Source organism: Theropithecus gelada, chromosome 19, assembly GCF_003255815.1.
Source record: "Theropithecus gelada isolate Dixy chromosome 19, Tgel_1.0, whole genome shotgun sequence".
NCBI classification, from domain to species: Eukaryota; Metazoa; Chordata; class Mammalia; order Primates; family Cercopithecidae; genus Theropithecus; species Theropithecus gelada.
This window is the reverse complement of record NC_037687.1, coordinates 20,276,554-20,301,487: the sequence shown is the minus strand read 5'-3', so window position 1 is coordinate 20,301,487 and position 24,934 is coordinate 20,276,554. Positions and strand designations below refer to the sequence as shown.

General features: G+C 38.5%; 2 protein-coding genes across 2 annotated transcripts in view; one reads left to right on the top strand and one right to left on the bottom strand.

The window, feature by feature from the left end:
* Positions 1–24,934, top strand: part of LOC112612817 (zinc finger protein 724-like) — a 518,258-nt gene that overhangs the window by 145,491 nt on the left and 347,833 nt on the right. The gene's annotated exons all lie outside the window — the stretch shown is intronic.
* The window catches only part of LOC112612824 (zinc finger protein 714-like), an 80,490-nt gene that overhangs the window by 19,485 nt on the left and 36,071 nt on the right, over positions 1–24,934 (bottom strand). The window contains 5 exon segments of the mRNA XM_025367773.1: positions 11,147–11,161; positions 13,920–13,944; positions 17,300–17,619; positions 17,622–17,693; positions 18,060–19,015. Of these exon segments, the coding sequence (XP_025223558.1) occupies positions 11,147–11,161; positions 13,920–13,944; positions 17,300–17,619; positions 17,622–17,693; positions 18,060–19,015 (1,388 nt within the window).

Below are 24,934 nucleotides of genomic sequence, written 5' to 3'. Positions count from 1 at the left end.
TATTAGGAATATTCAGTCAACTATGGAGGCAACAGTAACCTGACACGCTACCGTGCAGTTGATGGCATTAATAAAATATCAGTCACTGCCAGTAGAAGAAAAAGCTCAGCTCCATGAAGAGGTGGCAAATAGTGGTGCTTTCTATTAACACCTTTGTTATAAAAAGCACCAAAGGGGGGAAATGGAACAGAAATTAAATGAAATTAAAGAATATGTAAGCAGAAACTCTGTTGTATGTAAGAAAACCTAATTCCCCCGAGAAAGAGAAAGAGCTGGAGTCCTTTAAAAATTAACTGCCTGTTTTTCCGTGGCTAGCGAGCCTTATCTCTCCTCCTTTCCCAGGCATTGTGAAGACCCTGTTTCTCTAGCTGTGCAGCTGCAAGGTCACTAGATGGATAAACTCAAACCATAAAACATGTTTTTCCCTGGAAAGTAAAAAATTATGTAATGCATGTGTCAGTTAATTGAATAACTGTCTTTGTTTCTCACTTCTGTAACATGCTTCCCCCTGCACAGATCTCCCCCTGCCGCCCCACAAAATGCTTAAAAGGTAACTTAAATCTTTGTTTAGGGCTCGGTCCTTTGGATGTTAATCCGACTGGGCTGGTGCACCTAAATAATAAATATCCTCCTCAACCCCATCAGTCTCTCTGATTCCTTATCAATCCTGCTACAGTATCCCAAAAGACAAGCAACAAAAACAACAACAAACTGACTCCAGTGGGATGGTGTAAGAACTTGCAAAACAAAATGCACCTGGGACAGTCACCGAGAAATAGTACAGTGTCTCCTGAATGGGTCGTTCTTGGGCACATAAGTGAGCAGGAGTGGGTGGAAGAATCTCTCAAGTGATTGAATGGCCTGATTTGAAACCTGAGTCAGACACATCTGTTATTTAACCAGCACTGCTATTTCTGGATTTGTCACCTTGAAGAGATTTGTTCACTTATTTTGATCTCAGTTTTTTAGCTGTAAATTGCATTATATTAGTAGGGCTTGAAAGGTAGAAAAATATTTACAAAGGACATAAAAGAAGTGGGTTTCGGCCGGGCGCAGTGGCTCAAGCCTGTAATCCCAGCACTTTGGGAGGCCGAGACGGGCGGATCACGAGGTCAGCAGATCGAGACCATCCTGGCTAACCCGGTGAAACCCTGTCTCTACTAAAAAATACAAAAAACTAGCCGGGCAAGGTGGCGGGCGCCTGTAGTCCCAGCTACTCGGGAGGCTGAGGCAGGAGAATGGCGTAAACCCGGGAGGCGGAGCTTGCAGTGAGCTGAGATCCGGCCACTGCATTCCAGCCTGGGCGACAGAGCGAGACTCCGTCTCAAAAAGAAAAAAAAAAAAAAAAGAAGTGGGTTTCAAAAAATTAATATCATATATTTCATTTCATTTGTTAAAAATTCTCGCTGGTGTGGTGCCTCACGCTTGTAATCCCAGCACTTTGGGAAGCCAAGGCTGGTGGATCACTAGGTCAAGAGATGGAGACCATCCTGGCCAACATGGTGAAACCCCGTCTCTACCAAAAATGCGAAAACTTGGCTGGGTGTGATGGCACGCGCCTGTAGTCCCAGCTACTCGGGAGGCTGAGTCAGGAGAATCACTTGAACCCGGAAAGTGAGGGTTGCAGCGAGCGGAGATCGCACCATTGCACGCCAGTCTGGTGACAGAGCGAGGCTCCGTCTCCAAAAACAAACAAACAAAAAAATTCTCACGTGCTGGCCAGGCAGGGTGGCTCACACCTATAATCCCAGTACTTTGGGAAGCTGAGGCAGGCAGATCACCTGAGGTCAGGAGTTCAAGAGCAGCCTGGCCAGCATGGTGAAACCACGTCTCTACTAAAAATATAAAAATTAGCTGGACATGGTGGTGACGTGCCTGTAATCCCAGCTACTTGGGAGGCTGAGGCTGGAGAATCACTTGAACCCAGGAGGGGGGGGGTTGCAGTGAGCAGGGATTGTGCCATTGCACTCCAGCCTGGGCAACAAGAGCGAAACTTCATCTCAACAAATAAATTAATTAATTAATTAATTAATTAATGCTCCCATGCCTTTTTCTTTCCTAGAGTGAGTTTGCAAATTTTCTCAGTGTGTTTTTTATGTAGCTAGGTGATTTCAAGCAGAATTTCAAGGCTTAGCTTTCAGAATGCTACCAAGAAAAAGAAGAGGATAAATATTTTATTTTTGCTGTTGGAAATGAACACATTTTCATGAGAAAATGTGGTACATAATGGGTGAGTTACATAGATTCATGAAAACATCAGTTTCTTTTTTTGCAGGGTAATTTTTGACAGTGAGTATCTCTGTTCAAATCCTGTTATTTTGATTTCTGGGTTTCATGCTAAATTTTATAAGATGAAACTTGGTGCTGCCTAGAAGCGTTTCCATATGACTAATTGCTTACTTCACGATTTTTAATGGAATTAATAAAATAATACATTTATTTTCTGAAAGAAATAGATACTTTTGCTTTTATTTTTATTTTATTTTATTTTTTAGAGATGAAGTTTTGCTCTTGTTGCCCAGACTGGAGTGTAATGGCGTGAAAAATTAGCCAGGTGTGGTCACAGGCGCCTGTAGTCCCAGCTACTCAGGAGACTGGGACGGAAAAGTGCTTAAGCCCGGGAAGCAGAGGTTGCAGTGAGCTGAGATCGTGCCTACTGCAATGATCGATGTGTGACAGGAGACTCCATCTCAAAAAAAAAAAAAGAGAGAGAGAGAAAGAAAATATGCAGTAAGTTTGTCCTGCATTTCTACACAAAGAGTACAACTGCCATATATTTTACAACAAGTTCAGGCAGCTGCTTCTTGGTAGCAAAAAGATCTTTTCCAACAGTCCCATCAACTCTCAAGTTTCTCCTTTTGGAGACGAAAAGTCTCCCCCATGTCCCATGGTCCTGTAGATGCCTAATTTTGTCACCCATAGCCACTAGCAAAGAGTGCAAGACAGATTAATCCAAAAAGATAGCAATTAACATCCTGTAGTGTGAAACCAGTTATTAGATGAGAGGGACTTTACTGAGTCTCTAACCTTCTAGATCTTAGGAAGGACTATAACCTTCCTAAGTTGGCCCTTGAATCCAGGTACAGTCAAGCATCCTTGCCTTGTATTAGGAGGAGCCTTTAACACACTCTGTCCTAGGAGAGACTCTGACTTTCCTAAGTTGTGCCTGTAACCCAATCTCATCCTTTACCCAGGTATATGCATTCCATTCACTCAAAGTCAGCCAATCCGTATCCACAGATAATTTTTTGAGGGGAGGATCTGAGGTCTCTTCAGTACAGTCCCTTTGTGGTTGCCAGGAAAATGTTACCAGAAAGAAGTCCTGATCCGGACCCCAAGAGAGGGTTCTGGGATCTTGCTCAAGAAGGAATTCAGGGCAAGTCATAGAGTAAAGTGAAAGCAAATTTGTTAAGAAAGTAAAGAAGGAGCCCGGTGCAGTGGCTCACGCCTGTAATCCCAACACTTGGGGAGGCCAAAGTGGGCAGATTACGAGGTTAGGAGATCAGGACCATCCTGGCTAACACAGTAAAACCCAGTCTTTACTAAAAACACAAAAAATTAGCCGGGCGTGGTGCCGGGCACCTGTAGTCCCAGCTACTCGGGAGGCTGAGGCAGGAGAATGGCATGAACTGGGGAGGTCGAGCTTGCAGTGAGCCCAGAACGTGCCACTGCACGTCGCCTAGGCAACAGAGTGAGACTTCATCTCAAAAAAAAAAAAAAAAAAAGGAAAAGAAAGTAAAGAAAGCCGAGTGCGGTGTGCCTCATGCCTGTAGTCCCAGAATTTTGGGAGGCCGAGGTGGGTGGATTACAAAGTCAGGAGTTCGAGACCAGCCTGACCAACATGGTGAAACCGTCTCTACTGAAAATACAAAAATCAGCCAGGCGTGGTGGCACGCTCCTGTAATCCTGGCTACTCAGGAGGCTGAGGCAGGAGAATTGCTTGAACCCGGGGGCGGAGGTTGCAGTGAGTCAAGATTGCACCACTGCACTCTGGCCTGGGCAACAGAATGAGACTCCATCTCACAAAAACAAAAACAAAAACAAAAACAAAAAACAAGAAAGTAAAGAAATAAAAGAAATGGCTGGCCGGGCGTGGTGGCTCATACCTGTAATCCCAGCACTTTTGGATGCTGAGGAGGGCAGATCACAAGGTCAGGAGATCAAGACCATCCTGGCTAACATGGTGAAACCCCGTCTCTACTAAAAATACAAAAAATTAGCCGGGTGTGGTGGTGTGCGCCTGTAGTCCCAGCTGCTGGGGATGTTGAGGTAGGAGAATGGCACAAACCCGGGAGGCGGAAACTTGCAGTGAGCCAAGATCGCACCACTGCACTCCAGCCTGAGCGACAGAGTGACACTCCATCTTAAAAAAAAAAAAATAAAGGCATGGCCTTCTCTGTAGGCTGGTTGAACATTTTTATGGTTATTTCTTTTTTTTCTTTTCTTTTTTTTTTTTTTGAGATAGGGTTTCTCACCCTGTCACCCAGGCTGGAGTGCAATGGCCACAATCTCAGCTCACTGCAACCTCCGCCTCCCAAGTTGAAGCAATTCTCCTGCCCCAGCCTTCCAAGTAGCTGAAATTACAAACGCACGCCACCACGCCCACCTAATTTTTTGTATGTTTAGTAGAGACCGGGTTTCACCATGTTGGCCAGGCTGCTTTCGAACTCCTGTCCTCATGATCCACCCGCCTCGGCCTCCCAAAGTGCTGGGATTACAGGTGTGAGCCACCACAACCGGCCTTGGTTATTTCTGAATTATATTCTAGATAAAAGGTGGATTATTTATGCCTCTCCTTTTTAGACCTTATGGTGTAACTTCCTGATGTTGCCAGGGCATTTGTAAAATATTATGGCACTGATGGGAGTATAGCAGTGAGGATGACCAGAGGCAGTCTCATCACCATCTTGATTTTGGTGGTTTTTATCCCGCTTCTTTACTGCAAGCTGTGTTATCAGCCAGGTCTTTGTGACCTGTATCTTGTGCTGACCTCCTATCTCATCTTGTGACTCAGAATGCCTAACCATCTGGAAATGCAGCCCAGTAGGTCTCAGCCTTATTTTACTCAGCCCCTATTCAAAATGGAGGCTGTGCACCTCTGACAGAGTCTATGTCTGGCTATGTAATAAATAAGAAAAGAGAGCACTGTCTAAGTCATAATAGGAGGGATATTTCTTTCTATAAACTGTTCCTGGAGAACACAAAGGATGAAGAATTTTAGTAATCACAGCTATTTACCAGGGTTATCTATGAGTTTCATCTTTCCACCTCTTTTTTTGTCCTATACATTTCTTCCATTTGACTTTTCCTCAGTTGTATATTATATAATAAATTGGTAAACATAACTACAGTGTTTTTCTGAGTTCTGTGAGTAGATTGATCAGATCATTGAACAATTTTTAAACAGTAGCTCAGGCACATGGATGGGCCTATGGGGTTTGTGACTGGCATCTGCAAAGAGGACAATGTTGTGGGACTGAGACCTGAACCACATCTGTGCTGACTCTGGGTGGTGTTAGAATTCAAATGTTAGACACTGAGTTGGTATTAGAGAACTGCTTGGTATTCAGCAAAGTCTACTGATTTGGTGACAGAAGAAAGATATCACAGAGGCCTGGCCCGGAATAAAACTCAGGGTGTTTGGAAATGGCAGGCTCTGCTCTCCTGTACACAGGTTGTCACATTTCAAATTGTCCTATGATTCCAGGTCTCCTCCCAAGGTGAGAGAGAATGAAAACTCAGAGGAAAGGAGCTCTGATGACAGATTGCTTTTTCCCACAGCTGCCACCACAAAATTCCCACAAACTCACACACGCACACAAAAAATTGGAAGTGAAACTGTTGACCACTTCAGTTCCTTTTAATGGTAGTTAGATGGCAAGAGCTGGCATTTGGATTAAGTCAGCCAATTCAAAACCCACAGAGATCAGTTATCAGGTATCAAATTTTAAAGCAGATTTGATTCATTAAAAGCATCTTAAGCAGCAGCAGAAATTGCAGAAATGAAGCAATTCAGTATTTCCACTAATGATAATTTGTCTTAAACATGTCTTTCTACTCTGTGTTGACCATTTGACATTTGCATTTCTGATTTTTTTTTTTTTTTTTTTTTGAGACGGAGTCTTGCTCTGTCACCCAGGCTGGAGTGCAGTGGCCGGATCTCGGCTCACTGCAAGCTCCGCCTCCCGGGTTCACGCCATTCTCCGGCCTCAGCCTCCCGAGTAGCTGGGACTACAGGCACCCGCCACCTCGCCCGGCTAGTTTTTTGTAATTTTTAGTAGAGACGGGGTTTCACCGTGTTAGCCAGGATGGTCTCGATCTCCTGACCTCGTGATCCGCCCGTCTCGGCCTCCCAAAGTGCTGGGATTACAGGCTTGAGCCACCGCGCCCGGCCGACATCTGCGATTCTTAACTGCTCCATAAACCTGCTGAATCACAGGCCATAGGAGGAATCACTGTTGTTTACATGCTTTTTTCAGGCAGCTCTTATGAGCCTGCAAATGTTACATTATTCCCAACTACTGACACCAACATGCATTATTTTACTTTGTATTCAACAGGGAAATGCCCCCACGTTTTTGCTTCCAACCATCATGTTCATAAAGAAATAGTCCCAGTTCCCTGATAAGTTTGGTTTCCCGCCCCTGCATGACACAGCCTTTGTGAGGCACCCCATGGCCTGCCTTGCCTGTTTCTGGTGGAAGTGTATTAAACATCTTTTAATGGCATTCACCTTTCTTTTATGAATTAGGATTCAGGCAAAATTCAAGAAATCATGTTGCTGTGCTTTGTTACCAGAAATAATATGTGGTTGAGCCCAGCATGGTGGCTCATGCCTGTAATCCCAGCACTTTGGGAACCCAAGGCAGGCGGATTACTTAAGGGCAGTTCAAGAGCAGCCTGGCCAACGTAGCAAAACCCCATCTCTAACCAAAATACAAAAACTAGCCAGGTGTGGTGGTGGGCGCCTGTAATCCCAGCTACTCAGGAGGCTCAGGTAGGAGAATCACTTGAATCTGGGAGGTGGAGGTTGCAGTGAGCCAAGATCACACCACTGCACTCCAACCTAGGCGAGAGTGAGACTCTCAGGGAAAAAAAAAAAGTAATTGACAGTTTGATAAAAATAACAATTTGTAGGCTGCTCTAGGCAGAATAGACATTTATATTCATTCTTCAAATCCATGAACATATAATGCTTTTTCATTTGCACTATCTCTGATTACTTTCAGTAAAGTTTTGTAGTTGTTCTTGTAGATATTTTACCTCCCTGGTTTGTTTTTTAGATGGAGTCTGACTCTGTCACCCAAGCTAGAGTGCAATGGCATGGTCTCGGCTCACTGCAACCTCTGCCTCCGGGGTTAAAGCGATTATCCTGCCTCAGGCTCCTGAGTAGCTCGGACTACAGGCACGTGCCACTATGCCTGGTAATTTTTTTGTATTTTTAGTAGAGACGGGGTTTCACTATGTTGGCCAGGTTGGTCTCGAACTCCTGACCTCGTGATCCACCCACCTCAGCTTCCAAGTGCTGAGATTACAGGCGCCCGGCCTACCTCCCTGGTTTAATGTATTTCTAGGTATATTATTTTTTGTTTATGGCTATTGTAAAGAAAACTGTTCTTGATTTTTGTCATCAGCTTGAATGTTACTGGTGTGAGGAAATGCTATTCATTTGTGTATATCAATCAATTTTGTAGCCTGAGACTTTGCTGAAGTCATTTTTAAGCTTAGGAGTCTTTTGGTAAAATCTTTCAAGTTTTCTAGATAAAGAACTATATCATAAGTGAATAGTTTGACTTCTTTTCCTATTTGGATGCCATTTATTTCTTCATTTTGTTAGATTGCTCTGACTAGGCCTTCCAGAACTATGTTGAATAGGATTGTTTAGAGTGAAGTCTTATTTTTATTCTAATGAGAAATGCATGCAGCTCTTGCCTGTTCAGTATGTTACCTGAGGATTTGTCATAGATGGCTCTTATTATTTTGAGGTATGTTTCATTAATGTCTACTTTTTTGAGAATATTTTAATGAATGAATACTGGATTTTCTTGAATGCTTTTACTACATCTATTTTGTTGATCTATTGTGTTGATCACATAACTTTTTGCTTTTAATTACATGGTGAATCACACGTATTGACTTGCATATGATGAAACATCCTTACATATGTGATACAACGCTCACGTTTGTGGCAACATAACTTTTTGATTTGCCTGTGAACTAAGCTTGCTAGTATTTCATGGAGGATTTTTGTTTCAATGTTCACCAAAAACATTGGCCTGTAGTTTTTTTGTTGTTATGTCTTCACTAGATTTTGGTATCAAGATGATACGAGTTTATATAATGAGTTAAGGTGGAATTCCACGTTGATATTTTGGAATACATTCAGTAGAATTAGTGCCAGCTCATCTTTGTATATATGGTAAAATTTGGCTGTGATTTTATATAATCCAGGGCTTTTTATGGTTGGTAGGTTTTTTATCACTAATTTTATTATATATTTTATACATTTTTGCCCTATTCAAGAATTCGGTTTCTTCCTGGTTCAATCCTTAAAAGTTGTGTGTATCCAGGAGTTTATTTATTTTCTCCAAATTTTCTAGTTTTCAGGCATAGAGATGTTCAAAGTCTCTCATTTTTTGTATGTATGTAGAAGTAGTGATTTCACATCTCTAATATTTAAATAGATGCAGAGTGCAAAAAGGAAAAAATAGATGCACAATAGAAGTTTGACAAAATTTAACATTCCCTTATGATAAATCTCTGAAAATATTGGGTATAGAACAAATGCACTTCAACCAATAAATGGCACATATAACCAAAAAATGCCATACTAAACAGGGATATGTTGTAAGCTTTTACTTTAAGAGCTAGAACAAGGCAAGATTGTCCACTCTAGTCAGTCTTTCTAAACATAATACTAAATATCCAAGAGAAAGAAATTAGAGAATAAAATCAAAGGCATCCAGATTGGAGAAAAGAAAGTTAAATTATTCCTGTATAATTTTATACAGAAATATATCCACGTATTTACAGCTAACTGATTTTAAATACAGGTGACTGTTTTTTAAGGGAAATAACAGTATCTTCAATAAATGTTTAGAAAACTTTATATCCACCTGCAGAGAAAGAAAAGTGACACCCTCATCTCACATCATACATAAAAATAAACTCAAAGTAAACTAGTCACTTAAATGTAAGGCCTAAAACTCTTAAACTACCAAAAAATAGAGTGAAAGCCCCATAACATTGGTCTGGGCAGCAAATTTTTAAATTTAACCTAAGTATCCCAGTACAGAAAAGGAAGAACAAGTCAGTCAGATCACTTCAAACTAAAAAGCTGCTGCACAGAATCTGATACAATCAACAGAATGCGACAACTAAAAAAAGGGAGAAAATATTTGCAAATTATATGTGACAAGGGGTTAATATCAAAAATATATAAAAACTCAAACGACAATACAACAAAAATAAGTAACTATTAAAAATAAGTAGCTGAAATAAGTATTTTTCAAAAAAGATACATACATAATGGCCAATGGATATATTTAAAAATGCTGTCAATTGTCACAAAAAGGCAAGACAAAAAAGAAAAAACAAAACTAGGAGATGTCAACTCATTCCTGTTAGAATGACTCTTATTAAAAAGAAAAAGTGTTGGTAAAGATGTGAAGAAAAGGGAAGGGTTGCACACTGTTGGTTTGAATGTAAATGAAGACAGCGATTATGAAAAACAAAATAGAGATTTCTCAAAAAACTTAAACTACCATGTCATAAAAGCAATTGCGCTACAGGATATGTATCCAAAAAAAATAAAATCAGAATGAAGAAACATTTGCTGTTCTGTTGTTTGCAGCACTTTTCACAATAGCCACAATATAGAATAAACAGTTCAACATCTAATGAGTAAATGAAGACTATGTGGTAGATATATACAGTGGAATACTATTTATTATTTAAATAAGAAAATTCCTTTTTTGAGACTGAATCTCACTCTGCTACCTAGACTGGAGTGGAGTGGCATGATCTCAGTTCACTGCAAACTCTGCATCCCTGGCTCAAGGGATTCTCATGCCTCAGCCTCTGGAGTAGCTGGGATTACAGGCGTGCACTACCATGCCCAGCTGTTTTGTTTTTTTAGTAGAGACGGAGTTTTTCCATGTTGACCAGGCTGGTCTCAAACTCCTGGGCTCAAGCAATCCACCTGCCCTGGCTTCCCACAGTGCTGAGATTACAGGTGTGAGCTACCACACCTGGCCTAAAAAAAAAGAAAAAAGACTGTATTATTTTAAATCACATGGATTCAGCTGGAGGACATTATATTAGTTCGGATAGGCCAGGCACAGAAAGATTAGTATCTCATGATTTCACCTACACATGGATTCCAAAAAACTTAATCCCATTGATGTAGAGAGTAGAGTAAAATGGTGACTATCAGATGCCAAGGTATTTAGAAGAAATGGAGGGTTGGAAAAATGTCTGTCAAATAATACATAATTATAGTCAAATAGGAGAAACAGGTTCAAGAGATTTATTGTTCAACATGGTGACTATAGTTCATAATGTATTTGGATTTTTGAAAAATGATAAGACAATGTCACGTGGTCTCACCACAAACATGTTAACTATATGAGATAAAGTATTAATTACCTAGAAATAATAACAATGTATATATACTTCAAAATATTATGTTCTACAGAAAAAGTACACATTTTATCGTCAAGTTAAAAGAAAATATTTTTAAAACATAAAAGAATAACAATGTGTCAAATACTGTGTCTTTGTGATTGGCTAAATAGTATGAAAATGCAGTTTGGGGACTACTGTCATTTAATTTTTTAGTCATACTCATAGGAACTCTGATATTTAACAGTATGTTCAAAATATTGTTTTACAGAAAAAGTGCACATTTTATCTGTCAAGAGAAAATATTTTTAAAACGTTATAGAATAAGAATGTGTCAAATACTGTCTGTGTCTTTGTGATAATCTTGGCTAAGCAGTATCAAAAATATGTATTTTGGGGCTATTATTGTCATTTGTCAGTCATAACCATAGGAACTCTGATATTTAACAGCGTGTTCTGGACCCAGCACATTGCATGGGAGAAGCTTATGTACTTTAGGACTTTTACTTTAAGCTTAGGGCACCTGGAGTTTCTGGTGCTGATGGTAATGGTATGAAAGACACTAAAGGGGCAGGTGTTGTTTATGGTCCCATGACTGGCCACTCTGTGAACACAGTAAACTAGTTTGCATGCAAAACAACAGAGAATGTTTTAATCCAAAAGCTGTCATGATCTCCAAATGTTTTTCAGAGAAAATGACCCAGGAGTTGGCTATAGCTTGGTGATTAAAAATAAAAACCGTAGACTAAACTTCTCCCACTAAATATATATATATAAAATAAGATAATCATATAATATATATAAAAATATATAAATATAAGAGAAATTTCTTCAAATTGTAAAATCAATATGGAAAAGATATATTTTTCTAAAGTTTAAATTCACAGGTCATTTCATTATTTTGCAACCTTTAACACCACACTTAAAAGATTGTGCATGGAAATGTAAATTGTGCTGTAATTATATCATAGAAAATTAAATTTGTGGCTGGGCACGGTGGCTCACACCTGCAATCCCAGCACTTTGGGAGGTCGAGGCGGGCGTATCACAAGGTCAGGAGATCGAGATCATCCTGGCTAACACGGTGAAACCCTGTCTCTACTAAAAATACAAAAAATTAGACGGGCGTGGTGGCAAGTGCCTGTAGTCCCAGCTACTCGGGAGGCTGAGGTGGGAGAATGGCCTGAACCTGGGAGGCGGAGCTTGCAGTGAGCCGAGATCACACCACTGCACTCCAGCCTGGGAGACAGAGCGAGACTCCATCTCAAAAAAAACAAAAACAAAAACAAAACAAACAAAAAAAACCCATTAAATTCATTTACTTACCATTAACTCTTTAAAATTTAATTTCCATATTTTAAAGCAAGTTTTGTGTTTGCCACACTTTGTATAAGAATCTGATAAGATTTTTCTTTTAAAAATAAAGAAAACCAATGCTAATTTAATCTGCTTACCTATGGACAGTGTGTGCCTTTTATCATTTCTTTTTTCTTTTTTTTTTTTTTTGAGAGGGAGTTTTGCTCTTGTCCAGGCTGGAGTGCAATGGCACAATTTCGGCTCACGACAACCTCCGCCTCCTGGGTTCAAGCGATTCTCCTGCCTCAGCCTCCCAAGTAGCTGGGATTACAGGCATAAGCCACAACATGTGGCTAATTTTGTATTTGTAGTGGACACGGGGTTTCACCATGTTGATCAGGCTGGTCTCGAGCTCCTGACCTGAAGTGATCCACTTGTCTGGGCCTCCCAAAGTGCTGAGATTACAGGAGTGAGCCACCACACCTGGCTGCCTTTTATCTTAATTAATTCATCTGAAAGTTATATTGATAAGCAAACTCTCCAGTTAAAATCCATTTTTGAGCGCACTAAAAATAGAATTTTCTCATCAAAATCTAGAAAGTACCATGTGAAATCAAACGGGGTGAACAGAACAGTGAGAAAACTGTAGCTATAATTCAGAAGAAGAGCTGTGATGCATATAGTTGGAAAATACATAAGAGAAACGTATCTGAAGTAGAAAATAAGCAGAATTTCTCTCTTTTTTTTTCTGAGGAGTCTTGCTCTGTCACCCAGGCTGTAGTGCAATGGTACAATCTCGGCTCACCACAACCTTCGCCTCCCAGGTTCAAGCAATTCTCCTGCCTAAGCCTCCTGAGTAGCTGGGGTACAGGTGGATGCCACCACACTCAGCTAATTTTTGTAGTTTTCCTAGAGACCAGGTTTCACCAGGCTGGTCTGAAACTCCTGACCTCAGGTGATGCATCTGCCTCGGCCAGAATTTCTCTATAAATTCAGCAAAATTGTTATATAGTCTGGAAAAAAGGTCCACTCCATATGAAGAATCAATCTTATTTCTTCACCATTGATATTTTTCATCTGAGTTGAAATTACAAACTAACTCCAGCAGGAATACTTATGAATTATTATGGAGCATTGATTACACAGTAAGAACTGTAATATGTTTGCCACATTTATATATAAAAAATCCTCATGACTTATGAAGCGTCCCTAGTACTTACCTGAACAAATTGACTCAATAAATAAATATACTCATGTCAATTATAAAAAGTGAAAGGAACAATCACTAAAGAAAACTCAAAACTTATTGTTCTTTCCTTAAAAGAACAAAATCAACTGCTCTAAGTAAAATGTAACTTAATATATTACTTTTGGAATTACATCTAAAAATTATTTTGTGTGCACTAAATTTCATAAAATTCTTATAATCACAGACCAGCTCATATAATACTTCCTAAACTATAAAACAAAAAAATATGTTAGAAACGAAGTATGGGTCTAGCAGAGTATCAGGCAAGTATATACAGACAGTTTGCATGAAAAGATTCAGAACTGTTAAGTCATGGATTGTACAGTAATAAATTCAATACAAAGCACAAAGTATACATTTGCTTTTGGTATTTTTTAGGTTTTTAGTTTTATAGTAGTCACCTTATTAAAATGATTTTTGTTACCATATTATTTTCTTTTGAAAATAGTTACAAACTCACACACACACACGCACACTTATTCCATAATTTTCTTACATCTAAAGTTTGTCTTTAGACTAATATATATTTAACTCTATGTGAATCAAAAAGTCTGTGTGTTTGCAGGCAGACAGACCACATGTTCAAAGAAAAATATATAGCAAATTTGAAAAAATATTAAGAGTTTAGAAATGAATTTTATTTTTGCTCATATATAATTTTTATTACAACCATAAAAATAACCCTATGGTAAATAACAATTTAATTGTATATTTTAAAATTTTTTAAAAGTGGCTGGGCACGGTGGCTCACGCCTGTAATCCCAGCACTTTGGGAGGCTGAGGTGGGTGGACCACAAGATCAGGAGATCAAGACTATCCTGGTCAACACAGTGAAACCCCATCTCTACTAAAAATACAAAAGTAGCCGGGCATGGTGGTGGGTGCCTGTAGTCCCAGCTGCTTGGGAGGCTGAGGCAGGAGAATGGTGTGAACCCGGGAGGTGGAGCTTGCAGCGAGCCGAGATGGCGCCACTGCACTCCAGCCAGGACAACAGAGGGAGATGCCGTCTCAAAAAAATAAATAAATAAAAATAAAAATAAAAAATAAAAAAAAGTGTAGAATTGGATTCTTTGTAAAACAAAGGAGAAATGTTACAGGTGAAGGATGCCTCACTTAACCCTGGTATTATTATATATTGTATTCTTGTATTAAAATATGCCATATAGTGCATATATACTCATGTACCCACCAAAATCAAAATAAATTTAAATGATTAAAAACAAAATAAAAATTTAACCTACAGAAATATTCTTTAACTTATTTGCAGTTTAAAGCCACTGGCAAAAAAAAAATTACTACAGATGTTAATCCATCATGTTACTAAATAGCATATTGTTACATCTTTTACCTATACCCTTGAGTAAGGTGGAAGAGGGTAAAGTTTGTGGTATAACAATGCTTCATTGAATGCACAATAGTATTTAACATGTTAAAAATGTTAAGGTAAACTATTAACTTCACACAATCTAAAATTTTAAAAAATGTACTGCATCTATCATATAAAAGTACAATAAGTACGATAATATACTACTAAATTTAATTTTAAATAAAATTAAACGTTTTTTCATAATGCAGAATTACTCTGAACACCAACCTCATGCATCACTCAATATTGTAAGTTAACTCCAAAGAGCCTCTCCACTTATATTTTCACTATGCATCTTACATTCTAATGTCTTTACTTTTCAATAGAAAAGATCACAAATAATGCCCACCTAATAAAAAAGAATCTCTTGCCAGGAGCAGTGGCTCATGCCTGTAATCCCAGCACCTCGGTAGGCCGAGGTGGGTGGATCACAATGTCAGGAGTTCGAGACCAGCCTGGCCAACACGATGACATCCTGTCTCTACTAAAAATACAAAAATTAGCTGGGTGTGGTGGTGTGCACCTGTAATCTCAGTTACTCGGGAGGCTGAGGCAGGAGAATCGCTTGAAACTGGAAGTCGAATGTTGCAGTGAGCCAAGATCACACCACTGCACTCCAGTCTGGGCGAAAGAGTGAAACTCCATCTCAATAAACAGAACAAAACAAAAAAAGAATTTCTCATATCTTTGATACAGCAACAATTGATCCCATACTTTCACACACGAGTCCAATAGGAATGAAGAAACAGCAGGAAACTATTTCAGAGTTGAATGACATCATTATTTACTTTTCAAAAAATCTGTAATATTTTTCAAGAAATACAGTATACTTTGAATGTAATTGTAACTGCAAAAAACCTTCTGATCCTCGTAAAGTTATATACAAATAATTTTTCTACCTTTAGTTTTATTTTCTATACTCAGCCCTCTGATTTAGTATATCTGACGTGTCAGTGCCTTATGTATTTCTACCACAAATTCTCTGATATTTACAGACTTAATTATGGATTAAATATTTTTTACTTTTACTGCATCTGCAAAAACATATTCTAGTATGAACTTTTTGTGTATTACAAATTTTTACTCTCTATTTACATACCTTAGGTTCAGTGCTTAATAACATTAGTAGCTTTGCTATGTGATCTGCTTGATGAAATATTGATTTGGGGTAAGTATTCCCAGACCATCTTAGGGCATTCTGTTAATATGTTCTGTTCTTTTCCCCTCCCTGCCAGGATTTCACATTTTATCTTAAAGGATTCATTGGTTCACTTCTACTATGTAAAAATATCTTTATATCTTATATTCCCATTGTTACAATAAAAGTTTATATTATAGCAGTTGATATGCAAAGTATGTGTTAAGCAAATTGCATATTAGATGTTTTATTCAAATGTCAAAGTAAAACTTTGTCAGTTAAACAGCTCATAACAATACCAATAAATTTCAAGTTGTCAAATTGTATGTATTGTTAAGATTTATGTCCCAATACAGGGGCAGTAATCTTTTTAAAAGCCACAGAGTATCGAAATGGTTGTCTAATAACTGAAACATATGTAGCCTTCTAGCTATGTAGCAACAATTGCCACTGGATGTTTTCCTGCATCCTATTTTCTTTTTTCCAAGGTAGGTATTTTGACAGAAGTGACGAATCTCATCTTTTAAAAATTAAAATCACGATGTTTAATAAAACATGTTTAATGTTACTTAGAATCGACATGATGAATTTATTCTGTTTTTTTCTTTTTTTTTGAGACAGAGTCTCGCTCTGTTGCCCAGGCTGGAGTGCAGTGGTGCGATCTCGGCTCACTGCAAGCTCTGCCTCCCCGGTTCACACCATTCTCCTGCCTCAGCCTCCTGAGTAGCTGGGACTACAGGTGCCCGCCACCACACCCAGTTAATTTTTTGTATTTTTTGGTAGAGATGGGGTTTCACCATGTTAGCCAGGATGATCTTGATCTCCTGACCTCGTGATCTGCTTGTCTCGACCTCCCAAAGTGCTGGGATTACAGGCGTGAGCCACCACGCCCAGCCATGGACTCTTGTTTTCTAAGCTATAGTTTTTGAAAGAGTATTTTTCCAAATTTATTACATATTTGCACGATTTTTCTTCAACATGAATTCCCTGATATTGAACAATGTGTGAGAAACTGCTTCAGAGTTTTTCCTCTACAAAAAATGTCTACAATAAGATCTATGAAACAAATAAAGGCACTACAACCCTCTTTATATTTGTAATGTTCATCTTCAAAATAAATACTCTTCACTGTAAAAGTTTGTATTTTCTTTTCTTTTCTTTTTTTTAATTGATGTTGTCTTGCTCTGTGGCCCAGGCTAGAGTGCAGTGGTGTAATCTCAGCTCACTGCAACCTCTCCCTCCCTGAGTTCAAGTGATTCTCCTGCCTCAGCCTCTTGAGTAGCTAGGATTACATGCATCACAACCATGCCCGGCTAATTGTTATATTTTTAGTAGAGATGGGGTTTCAGCATCTTGGATAGGCTGGTCTCAAACTCCTGACCTCGTGATCCACCTGCCTTGGCCTACCAAAGTGTTGGGATTACAGGCCTGAGCCACCGTGCCTAGTCAAAAGCTTGTATTTTCTGAAAGATCTTTTGACAGTAATTGTACATATAATGATTTTATTAAGTATGAACTCTCTAGTGTTAAGACATGAACATATATTAATGACTTTTTCAGTCTTTATGTTTGTATAATTTATCTCAAGTATAAATGCTTTCCTGTGCAATAAGGTGTGAGCATTGGTTAAGTTTTGCCACATTGTTCACACATGTAGGTGTTTTCTCTAGTATGAATTATCTTACCTACAATCAAATGTGACAACCATTTAAAGGCTTTGTCTCATTCTTCAGATTTCTAAGATTTCTCACCAGCATAATTTCTTTTATGGTTAGAAAAGTTTGAGGTGTTGTCAAAAGCATTGTCACATCTTTCTTGTTTGTAGAATTTCTTTCCAGTATAAATTATCTTATGTCTGTTAAGAATTGAAAGCTTGTTAAAGGCTTTGCCATGTTTTTCACCCTCATAGGGTTTCTGTACAGTATGAATTTTTTTAATGCTTAGTAAGAGTTTGAGGACTGGTTAAAAGCTTTGCCACATTCTTCACATTTGTAGAGTTTCTCTCCAGTGTGAATTATTTTCTTCAATAAGATTCAAGGACTGGTTGAAAGCATTGCGATATTCTTCACAGTTATGAGGTTTCTTTCCAGGATGAATTTTCCTTTTTTTTTTTTTTTTGTGCAACAGAGTCTTGCCTTGTGGCCCAGGCTAGAGTAGAATGGCACGATCTTGGCTCACTGCAAACTGTGCCTCCTGGGTTCAAATGATTCTCCTGCTTCTGCCTCCTGAGTAGCTGGGATTACAGGTGCCCGCCACCACACCCAGCAAATTTTTGTATTTTTAGTAGAGACAGGGTTTCACCATGTGCCAGGCTGGTCTCAAACTCCTGACCTTGCGATCTGCTCGCCTTGTCCTCTCAATGTGCTGGGATTACAGGCGTGAGCCACCATGTCCTGCTGAATTTTCTTATGTTTAGTAAGAGTTGAGGACTGGTTAAAGGTTTTACCACATTCTCCACGTTTGTAAGATTTCTTTCCAGTATGAATTATGTTATGTTTAGCAAGGTTTGAGGATCGGTTAAAAGTTTTGCCACATTCTTCACATTTGTAGGGTCTCTCTCCAGTGTGAATTCTCTTATGTGTAGTAAGGTTTGAGGATCGGTTAAAAGCTTTGCCACATTCTTCACATTTGTGGAGTTTCTCTCCAGTATGAATTATCTTATGTTTCCTAAGGTTTGAGGATTGGTTAAAAGCTTTGCCACATTCTTCACATTTGTAAGGTTTCTCTCCAGTATGAATTATCTTATGTGTAGTAAGGTGTGAGGAATGGCAGAAGGCTTTGCCACATTCTTCACATCTGTAGGGTTTCTCTCCAGTATGAATCATCTCATGTGTAGTAAGGGTTGAAGAGTGCTTAAAAGCTTTGCCACATTCTTTACATTTGAAGGGTTTCTCTCCAGTATGAATTCTCTTGTGTCTAGTAAGGGTTGAGAACCGCGTAAAGACTTTGTCACATTCTTCGCATTGGTAAGAATTCTCTCTAATATGAATTCTTTTATGTTGACTTAGGTGTAAAAGCATGCAAAACGATTTGTCACATTTTTTACATTTGAAAGGTTTCTTTCCAGTATGTCTTGTCTTATGTCTATTTGAATTTAAATTTTCATGAAAGACTTTTATATATTTATCACATTGAAATATTTTGCTCTGGGTAGTTGTCAAACACTGGTTTAGTTCATTATAACCTTCTTTGTGCATCTTACACTCATCCACACTTGCGGAGCCTTTTCTTAATTGTAAATTCTCATGTTCACATTTTCCGTATCTTCTCAGTATCACTTGTTGGAAAGAATCTTTTATGTCTTGCTCTGGCCAAAGGTCTTTGGTAAAATAAGAACACATAGCTGAAAGAAATAAAAACAACAAATTATTCAATTTACTAGACTCTGATAAACATACTTTACAAATCTAACCTATATTATACAAACTACATAAGCAAGATGCCATAATAAAATACCACAGGCCCTAAATCCTTCATAGACATATAAATATAATAAAAACATACTGACCAAAAGATATAAGGAAAACTTATAAATAACTGTGTAAATTTCCCCAGGTGAGTGCACAGGTGAGTACACAGGAATGCAAAGATACAGAAGAAAAAGAAAAGTCTGTTACATTTACCCAACACAGTTCTTCCTACTCCCCAATATAACATAGTGCCTTTCCACGTAAATTGCTAACTTTTGGTTTCTTTTTTAGTAAACAAATACAATACTGGCACATATATCTACATTACTTGCTACTAGAGGCCTTTCCAGAAACTGGTCACCCATAACATAAAGTGCTGAAAAAAATGGTGGTATATTTTGGAATTACAGTTTGGGTCTGCTGAGACCAACAGTAAATGTTACAGCAGCAGAGAGACTGCAGTACAACAGACAGAAAACAGATATAGCAAATGGTCACTGATTAAGATGAAGCAGAAATAAACTCCTTTAACTAAAATGTAAACACAAAATTTTAGACAAGATACATTCTAAGAACATGTTTGAGAATCTCCCAGGATCCGAGATAATTGTTTTCAGACTATGCCAGGAGAAAGCTACATGATAAAAATTGTGTCAGGTAGCTTTATTTAATGCCCGAATTTTAATCAAAGATTACAATGAATACAAAATAGGGCAAAATGGTTCTATCAAAAATATAAAATTGTCAGAAAGAAACCAAAAAAAGTATATACTAATTTTAAAAATTAAAAATAAACTGAATATTCAATGAGTAAATTAGGAATACAGAGAACTACAGAAAATCAGAAAAAACTGAAGATAAGAAAAAAATATTCAAAATATCCAAAAAAACAAATTATAAAAGGTAAAAAATATCAAAAGAAAATATAACTCAAAAATTCTGAAAGAAAAAATAATGTCAAAATGAAGAAGCTCAACAAACAATTAGGATACATACAAAGATATTTATAACAAACACATATATAAGCACAATTTCAAAAGCCACAGACAGGAAGAGAATGGAGCTGCAAGATAAAAATGGTGTGCCATTTACAAGCATAGTCTTATAAGATAGTCAGTCAACTGTCAACAAAACCTTTGCAGGCTAGAAGGAAACTGTGTGATATAGTCAAAGTCCTAAAAAAAAATAGCTATCAAGTCAGAATAATAACAGTCCTGCCAAATAAAAAGAAAAAAACCTTCAAAAACAACCAAATTCTGAAAAAATATATTAGCACTTCATATGCCCTAAACATAAAAGATGCGGAAAGCAGTTGCTTCTACTGAAAATAATATGATTAAACAAAATAATTTTATAAATAATTATATCATATACATTATTTTCTGGGGAAAAAAATGCACATACACAAAAATGGAATTTCTTAGCATTATAATAATATGGCACAAAAACATTTTTAATTATTCTCTAAAATTTGAAAGGTAAAAGAATAGAAATAATTGTAAACATTTGTTAATGAATATACAACAAAACATATGATTAGCAACATCAATGACAAATTTGAGGGCATGAGAAAAAATTTATGAATCCAGCTGAAGTTCATTTTTTACCAGATTAAAACACACTGTTGGCCGGGCGCGGTGGCTCAAGCCTGTAATCCCAGCACTTTGGGAGGCCGAGACGGGCGGATCACGAGGTCAGGAGATCGAGACCATCCTGGCTAACGCGGTGAAACCCCGTCTCTACTAAAAAATACAAAAAACTAGCCGGGCGCGGTGGCCGGCGCCTGTAGTCCCAGCTACTCGGGAGGCTGAGGCAGGAGAATGGCGTAAACCCGGGAGGCGGAGCTTGCAGTGAGCTGAGATCCAGCCACTGCACTCCAGCCTGGGCGACAGAGCGAGACTCCGTCTCAAAAAAAAAAAAAAAAAAAAAAAAAAAAACACACTGTTGTAGCTTTTAGAGGTTTTATGTAATTCCCAATACACCATCAAGAATATATCTGTATAGATACACAAAACAAACAAGAAAGAAGTAAAAGCATATCAAGATAAGTATAAAAAAGACACAAAGAAAAAGAGAAAATGAGGAACAAAGATACAAGAATCAAATAAAACAATAAAATAACATTACTAAGTCTTCAGAAGCGGAGAAAAATAAAATTCTTTTCAGAGAAGCAAATGCTGAAGGAATACATGACCACCAGGCCTGCCTTACTAGATAGAGCTATGAAAGAAGGAATAAATATGGAAAGAGAAAAACCATTACCAGCCACTGCAAAAACACAGTGAAGTATAAAGATGAACGATGCTATAAAACAACTACATCAATAACTCTGCAAAATATGCAGCTAGCACCACTTGGATAGAATCAAAATCACACATAACAATATTAGCCTTAAATGTAATAGGTTGAATGCCTCAATTGAAAGACACAGAAGGGCAAGCTGGATAGAGTCATGACCCATTTGTGTGCTGTATTCAAGAGACCTATTTCACATAAAAAGACAAGTGTAGGCTCAAAGTAAAGGAATGGAGGAAAATTGACAAAGCACATAAAAGCAGAAAAAAAAGCAGGGGTTGCAATCATAGTTCCTTTTTTATTTTTGAGACGGTGCCTCACTCTATTGCCCAGTTGGAGTGCAGTGGTGCGATCTCAGCTCACTGCAAGTTCCGCCTCCTGGGTTCATACCATTCTCCTGCCTCAGCCTCCCGAGTAGCTGGGACTACAGGCGCCCGCCACCACTCTCAGGTACCTTTTTGTATTTTTAGTAGAGACAGGGTTTCACTGTGTTAGCCAGGATTGTCTCGATCTCCTGACCTCACGATCTGCCTGCCTTGGCCTCCCAAAGTGCTGGGATTACAGGCGTGAGCCACCACGCCCGGCCTGCAATCATAGTTTCTGATAAAACAAACTTTAAATCAACAAAGGTCAAAAAAGACAAAGAAGTGCATTACATAACAGTAAAGAGATCAATTCAAGGAGCACCCGGATTCATAAAACACATTCTTAGAGAACTATAAAGAGACTTAGACTTCCATATAATAATAGTGAGAGACTTTAATGCCCCTCTGTTAATATTAGACAGATCATTGAGACAGAAAAGTAACAAGGCTTGAACTCAGCCACAAACAACACAATGCACATTCTTCTAAGTTCCACATGGCACTTACTCTAAAATTGATCACATGGCTGGGCATGGTGGCTCACCTTGTAATCCTAGCACTTTCGGAGGCCAAGGTGGGTGGATTGCCTGAGCTCAGGAGTTCAAGTCCAGCCTGGGGAACAGGGTGAAACCCCATCTCTACTAAAAAAACAAAAACTTAGCCAGGCGTGGCAGCATGCGCCTGTAATCCCAGCTACTCAAGAGGCTGAGACAGGAGAATGGCTTGAACTCGGGAGGTGGAGGTTGCAGTGAGCTGAGATCGTGCTATCACACTCCAGCCTGGGCAACAGAGCGAGACTCTCAAGAAAAAAAAAAACAAGAAAGAAAAGAAAAAAATTAATAACATAATTGGAAGTGAAACACTTCTCAGCAAATGCAAAAGAACTGATATCATAACATTCTCTCAGACTGCAATGAAATCAAATTAAAACTAAAGAGTAAGAAAACTCACCAGGCATGTGATGGCTCAGTAATCCCAGCACTTTTTTTTTTGAAACAGAGTCTGGCTCTGTCGCCAGGCTGGAGTGCAGTAGTGCAATCTTGGCTCGCTGCAACCTCTGCCTCCTGGCTTCAAGTGATTCTCCTGCCTCAGCCACCCGAGTAGCTGAAACTACAGGCACGTGTCACCACACCCGGCTAATTTTTTGTATTTTTAGTAGAGATGGGGTTTCACAATGTTGGCCAGGATGGTCTCAGTTAGAGGCCAAGGTGGGTGGATCACTAGAGGTCAGGATTCCAGACCAGCCTGGCAAACATGGTGAAACATACCATCTCTGCTAAAAATACAAAATATTAGCCGGGCGTGGTGGTGGGTGCCTGTAATCCCAGCTACTTGGGAGGCTGAGGCAGGAGACTCACTTGAACCTGGGTGGCGGAGGTTGCAGTGAGCCGAGATCGTGCCACTGCACTCCAGCCTGGGTGACAAGAGAAGAACTCTGTCTCAAAAAAAAAAAAAAAAAAAAAAATCAGAAATCAAAAAATTATTTGAAACCAATGAGAATGAAGAGACAATGTACCAGAATCTCTGGCACACAGCTAAAGCAGTGTTAATGGGGAAATTTATAACACTAAATACCCAAATGAAAAAGCCAGAAAGACCTCAAATGGACACCCTAACATCACAACTAAAGGAACGAGAAAACCAAGAGCAAACAAACCTTAAAGCTAGCAGAAGATAAGAAATAACCAGATTCAGACTGGAAATGAAGGACACAGAGACACAAAAAACCCTTCAAAAAAAAAAAAAAAAAAATCAATGAATCCAGGAGATGTTATTTTGACAAAATTAATAAAATAGATGCTAGCTAGACTAATAAAGAAAATAGAGATGAATGAAATAGACAATAAAAAATTATAAAAGGGATATCACCATTGACCCCATAGAAATAAAAACAACCTTTGGAAAGTACTACAAACACCTCTATGCACAAAAACTGGAAAACCTAGAAGAGGATAAATTCCTGGACACATCCATCCTTTCAAGTCTGAACAGGAAGAAATTGAATCCCTGAAAAGACCAATAACAAGTTCTGAAATAGAGGCGGTAACAAATAGTCAATAGCCTACCAACCATAAAAAGTCCAGGATCAGATGAATTTATAGCTGAATTCTACCAGAGGTACAAAGAGGATCTGGTACCATTTCTTCTGAAACTATTCCAAATGATAGAAAAGGAGGGGCCTCTCCTTAACTCATTCTATGAGACCAGCATCATCCTGATATCAAGATCTGGCAGATATACAACAAAAAAACAGAAGAAAACAAACAAAAAAGCCTTCAAGCCAATATCCCTGATAAACATCAGTACAAAAATTCTCAATAAAATACTTGCAAACTGAATCCAGCAACACATCAAAAAGCTTATCCACCACAGTCAAGTCAGCTTTATTCCCAGGATGCAAGGCTGGTTCAACATACAAAAATCGATAAACATAATTCATCACATAAACAGATTTAAAGACAAAAACCACATGATTATCTCAATAGACACAGAAAAAGCCTTCGATCAAATTCAACATCCCTTCATGTTAAAAACTCTCAATAAACTAGGTATTCACGGAACATACCTCAAAATAATATGAACTATCTATGACAAACCCACAGCCAATATCACACTAAAAGAGCAAAAACTGGAAGCATTCCCCTTGAAAACTAGCACTAGACAAGGATGCCCTCTCACCACTCCTATTTAACATAGTATTGGAAGTTCTGGCCAGGGAAATCAGGCAAGAGAAATAAATAAGCAGTATTCAAACAGGAAGTCAAACTTCTGTCTGTAGAAGCTTGCAGATGACATGTTTGCAGATGACACGATCCTGGATCTAGAAAGCCCCATTGTCTCTTCCCAAAATCTTCTTCACCTAATAAGCAACTTCAGCAAAGCCTCAGGATACAAAATCAATAGGCAAAAATCACAAGCATTTCAATACACCAACAATAAACAAGCAGAGAGCCAAATCATGAATAAACTCCCATTCACAATTGCTACGAAGAGAATAAAGGAATACAGCTAACAAGGGAAGTGATATACCTCTTCAAGGAGAACTACAAACCACTGCACAAGAAAACCAGAGAGGACACAAACAAATGAAAAAGACAGAAAGAATCAATATTGTAAAAATGGCCATACTGCTCGAAGTAATTTATAGATTCCATGCTATTCTGACTAAACTACCACTGACATTCTTCACAG